This window comes from Cibotium barometz, chromosome 3 (assembly GCF_041138505.1).
Source record: "Cibotium barometz isolate CiBa-2024 chromosome 3, ASM4113850v1, whole genome shotgun sequence".
Taxonomy (NCBI): Eukaryota; Viridiplantae; Streptophyta; class Polypodiopsida; order Cyatheales; family Cibotiaceae; genus Cibotium; species Cibotium barometz.
Genome location: NC_141048.1, coordinates 4,011,319 through 4,031,806, shown reverse-complemented (window position 1 = coordinate 4,031,806; position 20,488 = coordinate 4,011,319). Strand labels below are relative to the sequence as shown.

Genomic DNA, 20,488 nt, shown 5'->3' with positions numbered 1-20,488 from the left:
AAGTGAAATCTCCCTTTGATCTCATAGTAGAATGGACAGTGGCAAACATTGTGCTCAACCGACTCATCCCCCGTCTGACAGTCTACATGTTCTGCCCTATCTCGGTATCCACTTAGCTCTGCCAGTCTCTATCCTCAGTCTATGGGATGATACCCTAAGCTTGCCAATGGCTATTGTCATGGCCGTGTGAAAATGGAACAGCACAAGTGTGGGCATGGTGGTTGCTGAGCAAAAATATCAAATGATTCACATTTGGCGTGCCCGGATAGAGATAATGATGTATGGACATCTCCAGGTGTGAAGGGGGGAACTAGAACATTAATATTTTAATGTTTTATTTATGGTTGCCCCTAGGCCTTAGTGGCCCCTAGGGAACTTTAATGTTTATTAAAGTTGGGGCCCTAGGACATTTTTGGAGAGAGGCCACTCCACTTTTGGAGTTGCATGCCTCTCTCATCTCTCTCTCTCTCTAGCTTTTTGGGAAATCGTGCAAGCTCATCCGTGGAGGAAAAGAGAAGAGGGCTGGTCGACTGTTTTTGGACTGCTTCAAGTACAGGGTACAGTACGGCTGCTGTGCAGGTTCTTCTGTTGGAACAGGCGGCGCTGACAGAGGCTGAGAGCAGACCAGGCCGTACAGACGTACAGCCCATGTGGCTAGTACAGGCCGTATAGGGCAGGCGATGGCTGTGGTTGCAGGTGGCGCCGACGATCAGAGAACAGGCGAAGCAGGCAGTTGCAGATTCAGGTGGTTTTGATGGCAGGTTCTGACCTGTACGGAATAGGGGCTGCAGGTGGATACTGTACAGAACAGTACGGTCGTTGCTAGCTGGAGCAGGCGGGTACTGTGTAGGACAGTACAGTAGCAGTTTTCTGACAGAGACAGGTTCAGTTGCTGCAAATTCTTCTAACGCAAACAGTATTTGAACGTACAGATTGTACGGACAGTGCAGGCAGTGTTCTATCAGAGTATATTTGGTGGAAAAGTCAGGTGGCTGCAAGAGGAAAAGTATAGACAGTCTCTGGCATGCACAGACTGGTGCAATTGGCCTCGTGAGTGCAGAACCACGTGCTGACTTGGTAAGCTCTGAACTAGTCCTTCTATCTTTCTTTCCATTGGCTTATGTCTGCTGCAGAGTTGTGCTATCTAGCCCCTTGTGAGAGGAGGGGTATGGCAGATTGAAAGGGTGGAAACAGAGATTGGGCAGTGAATATATGTTTGTGCTGAGTTGTGGAACCATGTACATGGTATATACCAGATGTATGCTCAAGGCTTCCCTGCTGAATGGTCTTGGCTGATCAGAGGGAAGCATAGAGTGTTGTTTTTGTGGGACACAGATCTGTGTGTGAATCCTCTGTGCTAAGAGGTCTTGTGGGCTGCCAGATTGGACATACAGGTGTATTCTCTTGGTTGGTTTTGTTGTACTCAGCTTTACATCTTTTTGAAATTGAATAAAGAAATACCGAAAGGGGCGCCAAGCTTTGGGGCCAACAGGTGTCGGTTTTATTTCAGATTTGGGGCACTCTAGCTCCAATCAAATTTGTTTTTATATCTGGACTACAAGTGGAAGGGTGACTGCTAGTCTACCGCACTTTGGTTTCTACTAGAGGCCGGTTTCAAGCTATCCTCATGGAGGGAGCCGGTCCATCTGTAGTCCATGTGCCTGAAACCAAGTGAGTATTGTGCCATACCAGGATGAATGCTCTGCTCTGGCTGCTATCTGCTGTGATGACTGAAGTGCAAGTTGGGGGAGTCGAAATGGATCCATCTTTCTCACCCTCTGTATATAAGTGACTGTCTTGAATAGAGCCTCCATCAACATAGGAGCCACAACAAACTCTGCCTGGAAGATCTGGTGGGGGACAGATGGTTTGTTGCGTATCATACATCATGAACGGAGGACACTCTATGCACTGCCAATCTGCTGGGGATAAATCTGGTACCCACATGTGATATCAGCATATTACCCTGCGTATGAGGTAAACTAGCTATGATCAACTAATGGTAAATGCCTGCCTCAGCCAATACTGAGCTGATGGCCAAGAGAATATCAGGCCTCTGTGATGGAAGCATGTCATGGTATTGAATAGCCTCTTGGATCTGTATCTGTATTTGTTGGGTTGAGGGTCGTGATGCTCTAGGTCAGGGGCATCTGGCCTGCAAAATAGATCGAGCTCTATCACCGAGGATCCCTCTGGGGGCGGGGCCAGATGTGGATGCATGTAGACCAGCATGGATCCTATCTAATCTCTCTCATGGAAGAGGCTCATAATTTTAGCTGCAAACTTTATTGGGCAAAGGAGGCAAAAGTTGTCACTTAACATGTTAAAAAAATTGCTTGAAAGTTTTCGGCTTGATCAATCTACAATGTTCTTTTCCTAATATGATCAAATTAGATGTAAATCATACAGCCAATGCAGAGTTGTTACCTTTTCTTAGAAAGCGGATGAAGAGCTTTCACCCATCAGTGTTTAGAATTCTCAAGTTGGTATGGAAAGATCTCTTTGACTCGTCTCTATATACGAATAGACAACGCATTGCACACGGTGCCTTTGCTCAGGTCAGCTTTACAGTCACTTGAGTCTTTACAATTGGAGCTGGTTTAGATTGTTGCTAGCATTTGGAGACATGCTGTAAGGCACCCAGTTACTTCTGTGATTGTTCTAAATCACAGGTCTACACAGCAACGCTTACACAAAAGGATGGAGACCATATGCATTGCAAATCAGTGGTGCTGAAGACTGTGGATCTACCCAAAGGACCTCATGATCCATGTAAATTTTTTGATATCTATTCTGAAGTTGAGATTCTTGAGAAGTTCATTGGGGACCATAGGATTTGCCAGCTATTGGACTATGGTGTAGATATCGAATCCTTTATACTTGTTCTCAAGCATTACAAATGTAGTCTACGCCATTGGCGTCAGCGTCACAATGTGCAGTTTGAAGTGAGAGAGCAAAATGTTTCTGAAAGGTTGAGCCAAGCTTTTTATAACAAGCTACCTCTTTACTTGGAGGTTTATTCAGCTGTACTCCAGGCAGTAAGGATTCTACCCCATCGCAATGCTCTTTTATCATTTGATTCTATTTTATTAGATTGGTTTATAAAACAAATATAAATTATGTAATAGTCCTAGCGTTCTCATGCAGACCGTTGTTTTTTGTTTGAATTAACATATGAACTGTTTCTTTTTTCCCCTTCTCTTTGAAGAAAGGACATTTCTATTCAGTATGACAAAGTAATAAACCAGTTTCAGTTTATGATGGGCCTTTGCAGACATATGGACAATCTGCTTCCTTTGCCAAGATAAAGGTCCTGACCATGATTGACCATGATGAGCATATAGCAGGCAGGGAGCATATCTGTGTCTATTTGGCTATTGAATAGGGCATGGTTCATTTGCATCCCGACAAAAATGGGTCAGTAATCCCAGCCTAGTTTACCCAATAACCACACCCGAGTTGGAGCTCCCCCTGCGTGTGCTACAGAAGCGGCCCCACAACACAACCCCCCCCCCCCCCCCCCTTCTTCTTCTTCCCTTGATCTTGCACCCCCCTCCTCCCCTTTTGCTTTTGAGCTCTCTCCCCTTCGGGCTCTCCCCCCCTCCCACTTTGTATCTCTGCTATCTTCTCTTCCTTCTCTTCGTGGCTGAGTCCCTTCCTCCCTGCCTTCGCGTTTTGTGCCCCCCTTCTCCTCCCGCTGTTGTGACGTGGGCGGTATCACTGGGCAAGTGCGAGACTTCTGGCTGTGAGAGTGGCTTCAAATCCCAGCATGGAAAACAAAAACACATAACTCTTCAAGGAGCATAAGACATCTCCATTTTTGATGACATGTACATGTGCCAAATCACTTCAATTCATCCCCAAATGCAGCTTGATGATTGCACATAAATTGTGTGTCAAGAGCATGACCTGTTCGAAGCATAGATCTCTTGATTCTTTTTCCAAATGCTTCAAACATATCACATGTAGGCATAACATAATCTACAAAAGATTTCCATATACATGTGACCATTCACATCACATATATCATATATTGCCAATTCCATCATTTCAAGATGTCTCTTGATCTCGTGAAAACTTGCTTTCAGATTCCAACAACTCACAAAGCAAAAGATGACATATGGCATATGTACAACATATTCATGTGATTTTAGAAAACTCCATGTCTAGCAGTCCAAAATCCAACCAAGTAGAAAATAAAATCCAAATCCCAGGAATCTCTTTGTACTTTTGATGCTTTCTTATTCCAAGACTCTCCAAAACAAAAAAAAAACTTACCCAAAGCCTTACCCAAAAGCCTTAAAGGGGTAGTGTTTTTATCCAAAGGCTATACGATTTTAGAAAATCGTAAGTAACAAAAACAACAAAAATACTTATCTCTGAGTAAAAAAAAGAAGCGAATTCTTGAATTTTTGCTTTTCCCATATTTTGCTTCACTGCAGTATGCGCCAAAATCAGTATTCATCATGTATTGTGAGATTTTTGAAGTTCATGTCATTTGATAGCGCTTCATTTCCCCTTTTGATTCAAACCCCAGGATGCCCTATACAGTAGCCTTCCTCACCATTTTTGAATTTCTGGTAGAATTCCCCTCTGGTTCTCTCCTTTTCCCGTTTTCTGCATATCCCCCTCTTATCTGCGTTTCTGGTTTTTTCCCATTTCTTTCCCGCAAGAGAATCGGGCTCCTTTCGCTTTTGCAGCTAAAATTTCGAATTTCCCCGTTTGAAAATACACTGCGCCTCCTTTTTCATTGCTTAATATTCGGATATTTCCTTTTTTAAAAGAAACTCCTTCGTATCTTTGCCACGCAAGCCACCACCTTGCGTATACGTCTCCAGATGCGTTTGGGTGCTGCCGGAAATTTACAAATGGAAGTTATTGCCCCCCTGATGATCAGCCTCCTTGCTGTTCTGACGGTGAGGATTACTGTGGTATCAGTGAAATCTGTCAAGACTGCACGACGTGTTTTTTGCACTCAGAGCTACATGCTGGACGACCATCCACAAGCCAATTCAAAGAAAAGCTCTCATGGTTTCTTAACGCTTTGCCTTCTGCAGACTGCAGCAAGGGTGGTGTGGGTGCATATTCAAGCAGCATCGACCTCAATGGTTACGAAAGTGGCGTTATTAAGGCATTTGAGTTCCGCACCTACCACACTCCTCTAAACAAACAAAGTGACTTCATTAATTCGATGAAAGCTGCACGTAAATTCGCATCACAATTGTCAGAGTCACTGCAGATGGCCATATTTCCATACTCAGTTTCGTACATCTTTCTCACCACTTATACTTAAGGCCAAATGTGGGGCCTTGCATCACTTCCCTTTCTCTCCAAAGTATCTGTGTTACGGAGCTTTTGCAGCTTGCTTTGCACCAGTTTGATAGATGCACGATTGCCAGCAGCCAACGCGTACATCAAAGGAGTTTGGCCAACCGAATCCTTCGCACTGGTCCATGTCATTGCCCATAACTCTTCTGGAGCATTTGTCAATGCATCCACGACACCATCAGCAGCACGCATGCTAGCAGCAACATGAAGAGATGTAAGCCATCATAACTGGGTGTATCAGGCCTGTCTGCTATGACAATGGGAAAAGTATTTCCCTTAAGCCGGTGTCCCTCCACCTCGATAAAACTATGCCCCATATTATTGAAAGGTCTCACACAAAGGTGATATCATCTGGCATCAAACCTTCCAGTAGCATCAGTAAAAAAAAATCCAAAGCGTTCTCATTATATCCATTCTCAGCAAGCGCAAAAATCATGGCATTCCATGAGATGACATCCCGAGAAAGCATACCAAGAACACCTTCCTTGCACTGTGCATGTTGCTGCACTTGCCGTATATGTTTATGGGCGCATTTTCATCCATGGTATCAGTACCATAAATGTTATCAATGATAGTGTTATGAATCTCCTGCCCTTCTTCTAATGCTGCTAAGCTTGCACATGCATTAAGTACACATACAAATGTAATGTTGTTAGGTCTGATGCCTTCAACTTGCATCTCATCATACAACCCAGAGCCTCCTTGTTCTGCTCATTCCGAGTAAGAACAGAAATCATGGCATTCCAAGACACGATATCTCGAAAAGGCATTCTTTCAAAACCAATCCTTGCATCATACATGCTCTCACATTTCCCATACATGATGAGAAGGGTGTTCCCTACTACAAGGTCTACCATAAGCATAAAAACTCCATGATTGACACCACACTCATGTACAGAGGCTTCGAGGCCTGGCTCAGCCTCAGCTCGTCTTATTGAACCTCATTTACAATATGAACATATGTACTTAGGCATGATATAATGACTCAAGTCATGGCACTTAATCCCATGCATTTGGATTTGCATTTAATGGCCTCATATGCATGGTTTCACACCATAGACGTGCCATGGCACGACATCCGTCCCCTCTAAACCTGCACATCCTCTGGTATGTGCCAAATCATCATCAAGATCCACATATATCTGGATGTCGTCTTCATCTTCTACATTACCAGGAAGATCATCCTCTTCCTCTTCAACCATATCCATACTATCACTGTCAAGCCTCTCATCTTGAGTCTCCTGTGAATCAAAAGGATCATTGTCATGCCTTCTTTTAAACATCCTGATCCTTTTTCCTGCTATCTACAAGATTCTTTATCTGTGTTCCATCAAGCTCACACAGGGTATACGTGGTATTTCCATGCACATGCTTGACAATGTAAGGGCCAAACCATCTTTTTGCAAACTTCCTTTGCACAGTAAACTGGTTGTCAAGACTACTATCATACATTAGGATCCAATCACCTTCTTCAATAGGTTTTGGCCGGAGTCTGTGTCTTCTATCAAATCTTTCTTTATTTTTCAACCTTGCATCTTTGAAACGAGCTTTAGCAAGCTCTACATCTTCAGGCCTCCTCTCCAGCTGCCTTATTCGCAATGCAAGGAGGTCTTCCCTATTCAATTCTTCCACCCAGGGTAATACATTCCAAGTTGGAACTACTTCTTCAACTGGCATTACTGGCTTTTGACCATACATTAATTCTGCAGGCATATATCCTGTCACTGAGCTATGAGTTGTACGGTCAGCCCACAAAGCATATGGTAGCAGCCTTGGCCACTCTCGCATTCTTCCTCTGCATGCCTTAGCCAAAGCTTTAATGATTGGAGGATGTCCTCTCACTTTTACCATTGCCCTCAGGGTTGTAAGCACATGTTAGGGCCAATTTGATGCCAATTCTAGAGAAGAATTCCCTTGCTTCTTCAACATCCAGCTCACCCCTGTCAGCTGTTATTTTCCCAACACAACCATACCGGCAAATCACATCTTCCAAGAGAAATTTGCATACTGTTTCCGTACTCTTTGTTCTAAGAGCACGCCCTTCCACCTGATTTGTCAAATCTTCTCTTGCAAGTGCTATGTACCGCATCTGCCAAATTCCCAAAGGCATTGTAACTAGATCCACTACCCATTTGTAGTGCATGGCAAGTGGGTAGGTTGGTTGTAAGCCATCACGATGTCGCACATTTGAGTACATTTGACATACCATGCATGTTTCCACATATTGGGAAATATCCTTGTACATTCCTTTCCACCAATATCTTTCCTTTATTTTGGTAAAGGTGGCCCACACACTTCGATGTCCAGCCCAGAGACTCTCATGGAATTCTTTCATGAGCTTCCCTTGAGTCTCTTTATCACATATAACTCTCTGTGGCATAGCATTCCTCTGCTTAGGATGCTTCACAGGTATCCATTCTTTAGAAAATACCCATATGCTTTTCTGCGGATCCTCTTAAATTCTGAGTCAGACCAATTTTCCTGTCTTGTCAAAGTACTCAAGTATTGATCAATAAGCAGCCAATCTCCTTCATACATTTCCTCAGTAAAAGACTTTAGTGCATTTGATAAGCAAGTATGGTCCCCTTTTGCATATGCAGTAGTATAGAACATTGTACCTACATCATCAATGTCACTAATCATCCCTTCTTCATCTTCATACTTGGCTCTTGATAGCATATCTGCAACTGGGTTATCTTTTCCTGCAATATGCTCAAACTCAGGATTTAGTGACTTGATATAGGCAATCCACCTAAGCATAGCGATATCTGGAGTGGTGCAGCTTGCAATCATCCCAAGGAGTGGCAAGCAATCAAGTTCCACAAGTACAGATGCCCCAATAAGATATTCTTTTTCACATTTTAGAGCAGTGACTATTCCCCATAACTCCCTCTTGATCTGCGGATATTTTCGTTGACGAATGCTTAATACTTTTGCTCCAAATCTGATTACATACCTGTGATCATCCTCATCATCTTGCCCTACTGCCCATCCTATCCCAGTAGGACTAGTATCAACTGTAACAATCACAGGCCTGCCACACTCATAATTTGCCTTCCTTAGAGTAGGTGATGATTGGAGCAAATATTTCAGCTTCCGCATAGCTTTAATATGTGCTGTACTCCACAAAAATTTTTGATTTTTCCTCAAAAGTTGATAAAGAGGATCTGCTACATGTGCATAATGTGGGATCCATATAACATAAAAGACACATGCACCAAGAAATCTCCTCAGCTCTGTAACATTAATGCATATCTCTTTCATTCTTTGTATTGCATCTATCTTGGCTGGACAAGGTCGGCGTCCATTAGTACTACAAAGATGCCCCACGATTAGCACTTCACCAACCCCAAACACTGATTTCAATCCAGACAAAGTAAGATTCACCTCCTCAAGCCTGGATAGAATCATATCACAATCTTTTATATGATTTGCCACAAACTTGCGGCACCCCCTCGAATCCAAATCCCCATCTTTATCTTTCTCATCAATCACAGCCTTTTATTGGCACATCATCCAGAAAAGGCATAGTTATTTGTGGTATGAAGTCTCGCAAGACTTTATTCATTCCATTCATCATATGCGCCACTGAGTTGGTGGCTCCCTGTGGTAAGGTACACATCCTTACCAATCCCAAAGGAGTTTTCATTGTGGTCAAGTCCCTGCTTTGTATATCCAGCTGAAACTGATCATATCCCGAATACAGATCACCCATAGAGTATATAGCTTTCCCTGCAAATGCTTCTGCAAACTCATCCACCAATCGGACCTGCTCCCACATTCCTGATTGTGACCTTGTTTACAGGTTGCATGTCTTGAATGAAGCGCAATGTTCCATTTTTCTTTGGCACGGTAAACCATCTGTTGGAATATGGAGCGCATGATGGCTCCAAAATTCCCATCCTGATCTTTTCTTTTAGTAATTCCATCAGCTTTGGCAAGAGAGCCTTTGGTACTGGAATCGGTCGCCGCAGGTTCCAGGGCACATGTGGAACAGTGAAGATCACTATTGGCGCTGTTACACTTGGATCAACACAGCCTATCTCATGCGGCTGAAAAGCAAAGGCTTTCCCATGTTTTACAAGCATCTCCTCAAAGCATTCCCTTTCAACTGGCAATAGAAAATCCTTGCCCAATTTTCTTTGGATCTCTGAGATTTGGTTGCATAGAGGCTTCATCTATTTTCTCCTTGCTTCCTGGTGGCAAGGGCAAGGCAATTGGTTTTGCAACCGTTTTATACTTTGTATCAACATGAGCATCCATCTCACAATTCATGTTTTTACATTCCATCCCCTCAAATTCCCGGATTATATCATACATTCCCACAGATGACACCTCTATCATCTTATTTCCACCCTGTAAGCATGCTCTTTCCATAGCAAAAAGCACACCCATAGTATCCACAAATGACACCTCATCAAGCACCCCTGAAATAAACTCATTCTTCTCCAAAAGTCCACACTGCTCAAGACTTTTTTGTTCATTTTGTACATGTCGACGCATGCCATGCTTCAAATCCTTGCTTTTTACAAAGACCAGTGACCCATAGCTAGAAAATCCCTGAAAATTTGCTGAAAAGTTATTTACATTGATTGAGTCCTGCGAGAACTCATTTTCCCTTGTACCATTGGAATCCCGCTTTACAATGGCACCTGGCCAAAATCCCTCATCTCCCTGTAGTTCATGAATTCTCTGTTTATCTTTGGGAGTGACTGTGCTCGAAGAGACTCACGGTTCCTTTCATGGTTAATGCAAACTGTCAAGAACTGAACAGCTTTCTTGCCATCTTTACTCCTTATTCTTGCATATGTCGAGCCATCATCTAAAACTTTTGTTTCCATCCTCACAGCTGTAATGTAGGGTTGCCCAAGGATGAGGGGATATGATGACATCTCCTGAACAAAGAAGTTCTGATCATCTTTTACATCTCCTATAGTTACCCTTACATTTGGACAGGCTGCATAGAGCTCTCCAGATGAGTTATTAGCTGCTTTAATCATCCACCCATGATCTACATCCATTGGCCACTTACATTTGTTGTAGAGATTTTTAGCCATAAGATTTATTTCAGACCCATGATCGATTAGAGCGACATACGGCTCTTCCAAGTCACCTATCTTGACAAGGGTTTCAGTGGTGGCCCTTGCCCAATGGCTCCTGGAGTAATGACTCTTTGTAAGAACTTCTTTTTCATCATTCTCATCCACAAAGCGCACTTGTCGTGCCCCTTCAGCAGAGTGATTACATTCCACCACATTCTCTCTCTCTTCCTTTTGCTGTACCTGTACTCCATGAGTCTTGGAAGTGCTTGCCTCCCCTTGTGATGGAATAGATTCAATTATGGACTGCCTTTTCCGTCGTATAATATCAATTATCTCATCATGGAATTCTTTCTTTGCGATCCCCAAGACTTCCCCTAGTGTAAATTCCACCCTACTGTTTAGAATCCTCTCTTCAAGCACCTTTTTGAGGTCTGTTGCGGCTTCAATATCAGATTGAAGCTTGTAGAGTGGACTTTTTCCTTTACCCTTCTCCTTCTCATGCTTCATTTTTGCTGGCACTTCTTCCATTGATACTTCCTGTGGAGGTCTGCTATGCGGCGGAGGCATATGTGATGGCCCAGGATCCTTCTTTTCACTACCACGGGTGACCCTTTTTGATGACCCTCCTTCCTCATTTTCCCTCTTACGCTTTTCCTCTACCTGTGCCTCATTATTCTGGCATTTTGCAATATAGGCATGAACAAATAAAGAATCCACAGGCTCTTCCCATCCAGTCTCAAGACGTATACAGTCACCTGCCTCATACAAAGCCTGTTTAGACACCTTCTTTGAAGCAATTAACTCCATTGTTGAAGGCCAAAAATCTTCATTCTCATAGTCTTCATCATTCTCAGATTCCTGTTTTGATTGACCAACCTTTAATCCATAGGTTGCTGCCTCAACCACAGAGATGGCATGTCCAGCAACCATGTCTTCAACTAGCTTTTTCATCGCTCCTTTTCCAAAGTTTGTGCTTAATGGAAGACCAGTCTCTGTAAGGTGGATTTTCCCATCTTTGAAAAACACAAGTTGATTTCTGAGGGCTTCTTTATAGCTAGCACAGTCTTTCTTTGCATGTTCTGGGTCATCACACCATATACATCTGAATGTAAACCCTTCTTTGCTTTGAGGCCTTTGCATAGAAACCTGCCCTAATGGTAGCCCTTTTTCTTCAATCCTAGACATCTTCAATTTTAGGTCTCGCATGCCCTTAATAAGCTCTTCCATCGGCCCTTCTACCTTTGGGATTGCAGCAGCTGGTTTTGGTAGATTCTCAGGGGTAACAGCAGTTATAGGGGTTGCCGAGCTCATCACCATTTTATCCCTCCTTCGCTGCCGCTTTGCTAGCATGGTGACCGCATCCTCGACATCATTCCAATCATTCTTTAGCCCCTGCTCTGTATTCTTATCCTCAAGGAGAATTTCCAGTTTTTCTTGGAGATCTTTCCCAGCTGCTTGTAAGAAGAGCTCTGTTTTTTCCCTGTCCAAGGTTGTGCGCTCAATCCTTGACAGCTGGGCATAGCGCTTCTCAAACTCTCTTAGCAACTCTGTGGCAGAAATTCCCATTTTGGGTTTTGTGACCCATTCCAAGAAAGTTCGCTTGGTCACCCGCTCAGAATCCTCCATGAAATAATCATCCTTCAAAGCAAGCTTGAACTCCTCCCAATTTCTGCCACCATGTGCTGCCTGTAATCCTCTTATGCGCTCTCTTATTTTCAGGAACACATACCAGCTCAAAGCTTCGAACCATATCCTCCTCAGTCACCCTGTTTAGTTCCATTTCCTTTGTGTAATTGCGCAGGTACTTTGTGATGTCCTTACCATCAAATTGATCCACCTTTTTCACAATTGACTGCAAAGCTTTAGTCGTGGAAATTTGCCCCCTCTCAGCAGCTTGCTGCTGTTGCATATACATAGTAAACATCTGAAACATTTGCATAACCTCGGGGTCAAAATGAACCCCTTGTCCCTCAGGATTCTCAGCCATAACTTGCACTGTGTATTTCACCACTAACTCTCACCCCAGCAGTTTCACGTCGGGTTCACCAAAAAGTTGTTGTGACGTGGGCGGTATCACTGGGCAAGTGCGAGACTTCTGGCTGTGAGAGTGGCTTCAAATCCCAGCATGGAAAACAAAAACACATAACTCTTCAAGGAGCATAAGACATCTCCATTTTTGATGACATGTACATGTGCCAAATCACTTCAATTCATCCCCAAATGCAGCTTGATGATTGCACATAAATTGTGTGTCAAGAGCATGACCTGTTCGAAGCATAGATCTCTTGATTCTTTTTCCAAATGCTTCAAACATATCACATGTAGGCATAACATAATCTACAAAAGATTTCCATATACATGTGACCATTCACATCACATATATCATATATTGCCAATTCCATCATTTCAAGATGTCTCTTGATCTCGTGAAAACTTGCTTTCAGATTCCAACAACTCACAAAGCAAAAGATGACATATGGCATATGTACAACATATTCATGTGATTTTAGAAAACTCCATGTCTAGCAGTCCAAAATCCAACCAAGTAGAAAATAAAATCCAAATCCCAGGAATCTCTTTGTACTTTTGATGCTTTCTTATTCCAAGACTCTCCAAAACAAAAAAAAAACTTACCCAAAGCCTTACCCAAAAGCCTTAAAGGGGTAGTGTTTTTATCCAAAGGCTATACGATTTTAGAAAATCGTAAGTAACAAAAACAACAAAAATACTTATCTCTGAGTAAAAAAAAGAAGCGAATTCTTGAATTTTTGCTTTTCCCATATTTTGCTTCACTGCAGTATGCGCCAAAATCAGTATTCATCATGTATTGTGAGATTTTTGAAGTTCATGTCATTTGATAGCGCTTCATTTCCCCTTTTGATTCAAACCCCAGGATGCCCTATACAGTAGCCTTCCTCACCATTTTTGAATTTCTGGTAGAATTCCCCTCTGGTTCTCTCCTTTTCCCGTTTTCTGCATATCCCCCTCTTATCTGCGTTTCTGGTTTTTTCCCATTTCTTTCCCGCAAGAGAATCGGGCTCCTTTCGCTTTTGCAGCTAAAATTTCGAATTTCCCCGTTTGAAAATACACTGCGCCTCCTTTTTCATTGCTTAATATTCGGATATTTCCTTTTTTAAAAGAAACTCCTTCGTATCTTTGCCACGCAAGCCACCACCTTGCGTATACGTCTCCAGATGCGTTTGGGTGCTGCCGGAAATTTACAAATGGAAGTTATTGCCCCCCTGATGATCAGCCTCCTTGCTGTTCTGACGGTGAGGATTACTGTGGTATCAGTGAAATCTGTCAAGACTGCACGACGTGTTTTTTGCACTCAGAGCTACATGCTGGACGACCATCCACAAGCCAATTCAAAGAAAAGCTCTCATGGTTTCTTAACGCTTTGCCTTCTGCAGACTGCAGCAAGGGTGGTGTGGGTGCATATTCAAGCAGCATCGACCTCAATGGTTACGAAAGTGGCGTTATTAAGGCATTTGAGTTCCGCACCTACCACACTCCTCTAAACAAACAAAGTGACTTCATTAATTCGATGAAAGCTGCACGTAAATTCGCATCACAATTGTCAGAGTCACTGCAGATGGCCATATTTCCATACTCAGTTTCGTACATCTTTCTCACCACTTATACTTAAGGCCAAATGTGGGGCCTTGCATCACTTCCCTTTCTCTCCAAAGTATCTGTGTTACGGAGCTTTTGCAGCTTGCTTTGCACCAGTTTGACAGATGCACGATTGCCAGCAGCCAACGCGTACATCAAAGGAGTTTGGCCAACCGAATCCTTCGCACTGGTCCATGTCATTGCCCATAACTCTTCTGGAGCATTTGTCAATGCATCCACGACACCATCAGTAGCACGCATGCTAGCAGCAACATGAAGAGATGTAAGCCATCATAACTGGGTGTATCAGGCCTGTCTGCTATGACAATGGGAAAAGTATTTCCCTTAAGCCGGTGTCCCTCCACCTCGATAAAACTATGCCCCATATTATTGAAAGGTCTCACACAAAGGTGATATCATCTGGCATCAAACCTTCCAGTAGCATCAGTAAAAAAAATCCAAAGCGTTCTCATTATATCCATTCTCAGCAAGCGCAAAAATCATGGCATTCCATGAGATGACATCCCGAGAAAGCATACCAAGAACACCTTCCTTGCACTGTGCATGTTGCTGCACTTGCCGTATATGTTTATGGGCGCATTTTCATCCATGGTATCAGTACCATAAATGTTATCAATGATAGTGTTATGAATCTCCTGCCCTTCTTCTAATGCTGCTAAGCTTGCACATGCATTAAGTACACATACAAATGTAATGTTGTTAGGTCTGATGCCTTCAATTTGCATCTCATCATACAACCCAGAGCCTCCTTGTTCTGCTCATTCCGAGTAAGAACAGAAATCATGGCATTCCAAGACACGATATCTCGAAAAGGCATTCTTTCAAAACCAATCCTTGCATCATACATGCTCTCACATTTCCCATACATGATGAGAAGGGTGTTCCCTACTACAAGGTCTACCATAAGCATAAAAACTCCATGATTGACACCACACTCATGTACAGAGGCTTCGAGACCTGGCTCAGCCTCAGCTCGTCTTATTGAACCTCATTTACAATATGAACATATGTACTTAGGTATCATATAATGACTCAAGTCATGGCACTTAATCCCATGCATCTGGATTTGCATTTAATGGCCTCATATGCATGGTTTCACACCATAGACGTGCCATGGCACGACACCGCGCCTGTGTGTCTCCTTCTCTGCCTCCAGCCCTCTCCCCATTTTTTGCCTCAGCCTTCTCCCATCTTTGTGTGTTCAACCCCCCTCCGCCCCTTCTACGCCCTTGCTCACCCTCCGTGCCCCCTGCCTCTTAAACCTCTCTCGCGTTTCTGTCCCCTCTCCCCCTCTCTCCCTCCCCAACCCCTTCTCTTCCCCTTCCCTTTCCCCTGATTTTCTCTAAGTCCAGTTTCCTAGAGCTCCAATGAAACACCTTTTTCCTTATGCTCATGAGAACTGGTGCAAACTGCTATGTAGGGGGCACATTGACCCCAACCTGACATCACAAGTATCTCTTACCATTCCACATCATCATATGAAAGGGGATGGGGCCTACACCTGAGGGGTGCATTTGTTACATGGCATCAGATGCACTATTGGTCAGATCCGCACTTCCTCTCATCAGCTGAGGATTGAGATAGGTAGATATGGACCACAGAGAGTACCGGCAGAGCAGTGTATATGTCAGCTAGAGTCAGAGACGGAGGAGCACTACATCTGCTGACATCTGCTGATGCCCCGTGTACTATGAGATTAGAGGGAGGTTCCATTGCCTTTTCAGAGAGGGGTTTGGCCCCCTTGCCAGAGTGATGGACTACAGTGACCAGAGATGCCTAGGACTTTTTCCACTAGAGATATGCCAGCATATAGAGACTCTCATACATGGAGGAGTAGCACACACAGGTCTTGTGCAGAGACAGCTTATTGATTTCTTTGGGAGCACCACTTCAGCACAGCAAACACAGCCGCATCCAGAGGGGTCACTCTTGAGCGTGCCTCTCAGCTATGTTGGGACAGACGCCCTAGACCTCGGGGTATCCGTAGAAGATCCAGATGGCATGGGAGGATTAGAGAGATCATTGCAAATCACCAGCGGTAGACTCTAACTGTGTACCTCCAGGCAAGGGCGTTGAAAGAGGAGTTGTTCGCATTATAACATTTCCTTTTTTTTATAGAAGAACTTGAAGTATGTATTAGAAAAAAGAGCTAGGAAGAGCTTATTACAAAAAAGCTTTTTATCTGAAGAAGCTTAACTCACAATAGAAAACCACTCTAAAGGGTAGCTTGGACCTCAACAAGGTGCATAATGTAATGCATCAGTTCCTCATCCCTGAGGGAGGCAGCTATTGCTTCCCTTTTCTTGTATTCTAATTGGATTCTACATCTCTGACTTCATCAATGAGATTCGAAGTGCCCTAATACCAGGCCGGCATTATAACATTTCCTATTTAGGAACACTAAATAATTTACTTTTCATTCTTTCTTTATGTGGGGTTCAATGAATCAAAATAAGAACAACTCCTCAATTCTACCGGTTTTAGTCCTCAAAATGTGTTTTATAAACCATAAAAAATATGCTCCCCTCCAGGTAGTTCACTCCGGAGGAGCTTGTCTTCATGCTTCAGCGACCTATGAGGGATTTCATCCAACCACTGAGGGCCCGTCTATACCCTCACACATTCATGAGGCATGAGGCTCACACGCCCACACTTTCGTCCCCTCTTAGTAGCTTCCCAAGTTTCCCATGTTACTCTTGATCTCTAGATCTATAGATCTTTAGATCTTTTCTCACTTTTTTCTGTTACACACCATTGACATTCGTACTTCATCTGACCAGATTATTTGTAACTTTTGGTCTCATAGGTCATTTTGGCCTTTCAAAGATGTTAATACAGATTTCATTTCATTTCATTTCTTACCAATGCTTTGGTGAAGATATTCGCAATTTGACCTTTAGTCTTTCACAAACCTTAGATCCACTTGCCCGTCTAACACTTTTTCTCTCACAAAGTGATAATACACCTCAATTTGTTTCATTCGGGCATGAAACGTAAGATTCTTGCCCAATTGAATGGAACTCATGTTATCACTGTATATAGGTATTGGCTCTTTCAAGCTTTTTTCCAAATTTGCAAATAATCGTTTCATCCATGCAACTTTACATGCTGCTTGTGCTGAAGCTATATTCTGCTTTTGTAGTGCTTAAGGCTACTATAGGTTGTTTCTTTGATGTCCAAGAAACAAAACATTCACAATTGGGCAACAGATGCCTATGGTGCTTCTCCTTGTTGATGGATCACTTGCCCAATGTGCATTACAGTATGTATGAGGTTCAAACTCATCTTCACACCAATAGTGAAGTCCATGATTCACCGTGCCTTTGATGTATCTCAAAATTCTCCTCATTGCATCCGTGCGAGGCTTTCTCGGGCTTTGCATAAATTGACTTACCACTCCAATTGCATGAGCAATATCTGGCCTTGTAATTGTGAGATAAATTAGTTTTTCCACAAGCTGTCTATACATGCTTTCATCTTCAAATATTGATCCTTTGTCTGCTTCAAGCTTCACATTTACCTCCAAGGGTATGGCTATAAGTTTGCAATTTATCTAACCATATTGTTCCAACATGTATAAAACATATTTCATTTGTGAAAGCACATATGCTTTGTCACCTTTGATTATTTCTACCCCAAGGAAATATCTAAGCTCTCCTGAGTCTTTCATATTGAACTCCGCACAAAATTGTGCTTTTGCTTTAGCATTCTTTTTATCATCATTAACTGTCGAAATAAGAGGAGCCTCGTTCTTGGAGAAATCTCCCACCTCCAATGAAAGACAACGAAAGAAAGGGTAGTCCACTTGGAACCCATGAATAAAGAAGACCCTTCTGGTGAAACCGGGGCAAACCATTGGTGTCAGGGGGATTAGATGTAGGTCTTCACGGTGTTGAAGAAGCTTTGAAAGGATGTGCAGAGTGGGACATGCTGTTGGGCCTCGGGGGAGTGGATATACAGCCCATGCTTTATCTTTTCAATGCTAGAGCATTGCTCCCCATTCTCCCTTTTGGTTAGATCCCTTCTACAGGCTTGGGATTGCATGAGAGGCTCTTGGTTCACATACCTTTGCCGTTAGCTGCCATCAACCAAGGAGGCCAATAGATAGCCCATTATGTGGAATGACTTGATCTTGGATGAGTATGGTAGACCTCTTGGGTGGCTATGCATATTCAGTAGTGGGGTGGTCGGGAGACTCACTTCCCCACAGTGTTGGATTGGAAGAGGCTTAAAAGCCTCACGGAGGATCTCAGAGGGGTGCTTACATAACATCGGAGGGGCACTAGTCAGAGGATTGTGTAGATTGATGCTGCCATACCCAACCACTGGATCACAGGGACAACCTTGGAAGACTCGTGGTTGGGAGTCTTTTCAGGGGAAGGTGTACCTCTATAGGTTATGAGTCTCCCCATGCTGCAGGATATCACCGAGGGCCTGATTTGTGTCGTGTGAGAGTTGGTGGTAGAGCAGGGAAGCACTTTTATATTGATCTTCCCCTAGGGATGATCACAACTGCATGGAGCCTTTGGTTGTACGACGGATGCCCTATCATGTATTTGTATTTGGACCCAGTGAGTGGGAGTGAAGGGATGCTCCTAACTTGATGAAAAGCATGCCTTTATTTAATTATACTGTGGGGAATGCCACGTGTGTTGTCTTGGGACACATTTAGAGAGTCCCTACTCTTAGACCTCATTGGGAGGCTTATGGTATCACACCTGACATTCAAAGGACTTTTTGGCAGAGGTTGTGGCACTTTTGCAGGAGGACATATATATCCTCCTTTATTTGGCTCTCTACTTGGTAGTCTTGCCACCAACTAGTAGAGATTGGTTGTTGGTGCTAGCCGTGCATGTCTAAGATGTGCAGAAGCTTCAGAGACAGTTTACCATTGCTTATGGGAGTGCAGGGAAGCACAGAGGATTTGGATTGCCATAGCACATCTCCTTGGAAGGATGATGAGGGTGTCGGAATGCACAACGGAAATATGAGACAACTGCTGTAGAGAACAAAGCAGAGAAGAGAGAGAGAGAGAGAGAGAGAGAGAGAGAGAGAGAGAGAGAGAGAGAGAGAGAGAAGCTGTATAAACTCTCCTCTATACACAAGATCCGGTACAAATCAGGAGTGGGGGTCCATGGGTGGTATTTATACCACCCACCTATGTTGGTTGGCTAGGCAAAAGACAACTGACTGGCTGCTGGCCATGTCCATGACTGCAAACAAGCGGTCGGCCAGCAAGAGATTAGTTGGCTAGGTACAAGGCACAAGTCGGCCAGCGCACAACCACCCCACAACTAGTAAAAAATGGGAAAAAACATAGAAAAATGGGGACAAAATGGAGAAACACCTAAATGGGTGGGCACACCCACAACAATGGCCCCTAAAACCCCCTCTCAGCTCCTGGATGTGGAACCAACCCCAGTGAGATGGAGTGCTGCCGGAGCATAGCCTGAGGTAGAGACTTCGTGAAGAGGTCCGCCGCATTGTTCTCCGTTGAACAATAAACAAGCAAGCAAGATGCTAACCTTTGTTGCTAGAGTTTTCCTCCCAGATGTTATCCATTAGGAGCTCCTAGTACTGTACTTTTCCTCACAGTTATTTCAGTTTCAGTTAGTTGTTTTTAGCTTTTCTTACACAGACATTGTATCAGATCCACCAATTGTTGTAACCTTTTTGGTCTCATAGGTCATTTTGGCCTTTTGAAGACGTTAATATATCATATCATATCATTTCATTTCATAGCTAAAATCTTTTGTATCTCTTTGTGCTTGGTCCGGGCATGGAAGACCGTAAGCACACAACCTCGCAAGCAGCACCACAAGCAGCCCGGTACTCTGCCTCTGTAGATGACAAGGCAATAGTTGGCTGCCTCTTGCTACTCCATGAAATAGCTTCTCAGCCAAGGGTAAATCCATAGCCTGATGTAGATCTCCTCGTGTCTGGATCTCCTCCCTAATCTGAGTCACTCCAACCTTGGAGTCGGACTCCATCCGTCATTCCCCCTCTAGTGTCATAGAAGAGTCCAAGATGCTTCGTAACCTGTAGATACTGCAAGATCCGCAATCTTGCGTCCCAATGAGTCTTCAAAGGCGTCTGCATGAATGAGCTCAACAGTCCCACAGGAAAGCTCAAGTCGAGTCTGGTGTTCAACAACCAAATCAATGAACCAACGAGCTTTCAATACATAAGAGGCATCAACCTACTCACAAGGATCATTCACTGTAAGCTTGGTGTTCGGGTCCATCGGTGAAGTAATAGGCGTGCAATTCTCCATCCCAAAGGCCTCAAGCAACTCATGAACATGCCGCTGTTGAGAAACAAAGAACCCCCTTTGGGTCCAGTCTGCCAAATCTCCAATTACAAGAAGAAAAGGAGTAAGCCTAAGTCGGTCATCTCAAACTCCTTTGACAAGCCAACCTTCGTCACCGCTATGTGCTCCATATGACCGCCAGTGAGAATGAGATCATCAACATACCGGATAA

General features: G+C 43.6%; 1 protein-coding gene across 1 annotated transcript in view; it reads left to right on the top strand.

Moving 5' to 3' along the window:
• LOC147639624 (uncharacterized) overlaps positions 1-20,488 on the top strand; it is a 119,150-nt gene that overhangs the window by 23,888 nt on the left and 74,774 nt on the right. Inside the window, exons 3-4 of the mRNA XM_086782022.1 lie at positions 2,395-2,558; positions 2,673-3,038. Coding sequence (XP_086638148.1) covers positions 2,395-2,558; positions 2,673-3,038 — 530 coding nt within the window. The remainder of the gene's footprint in view (positions 1-2,394; positions 2,559-2,672; positions 3,039-20,488) is intronic.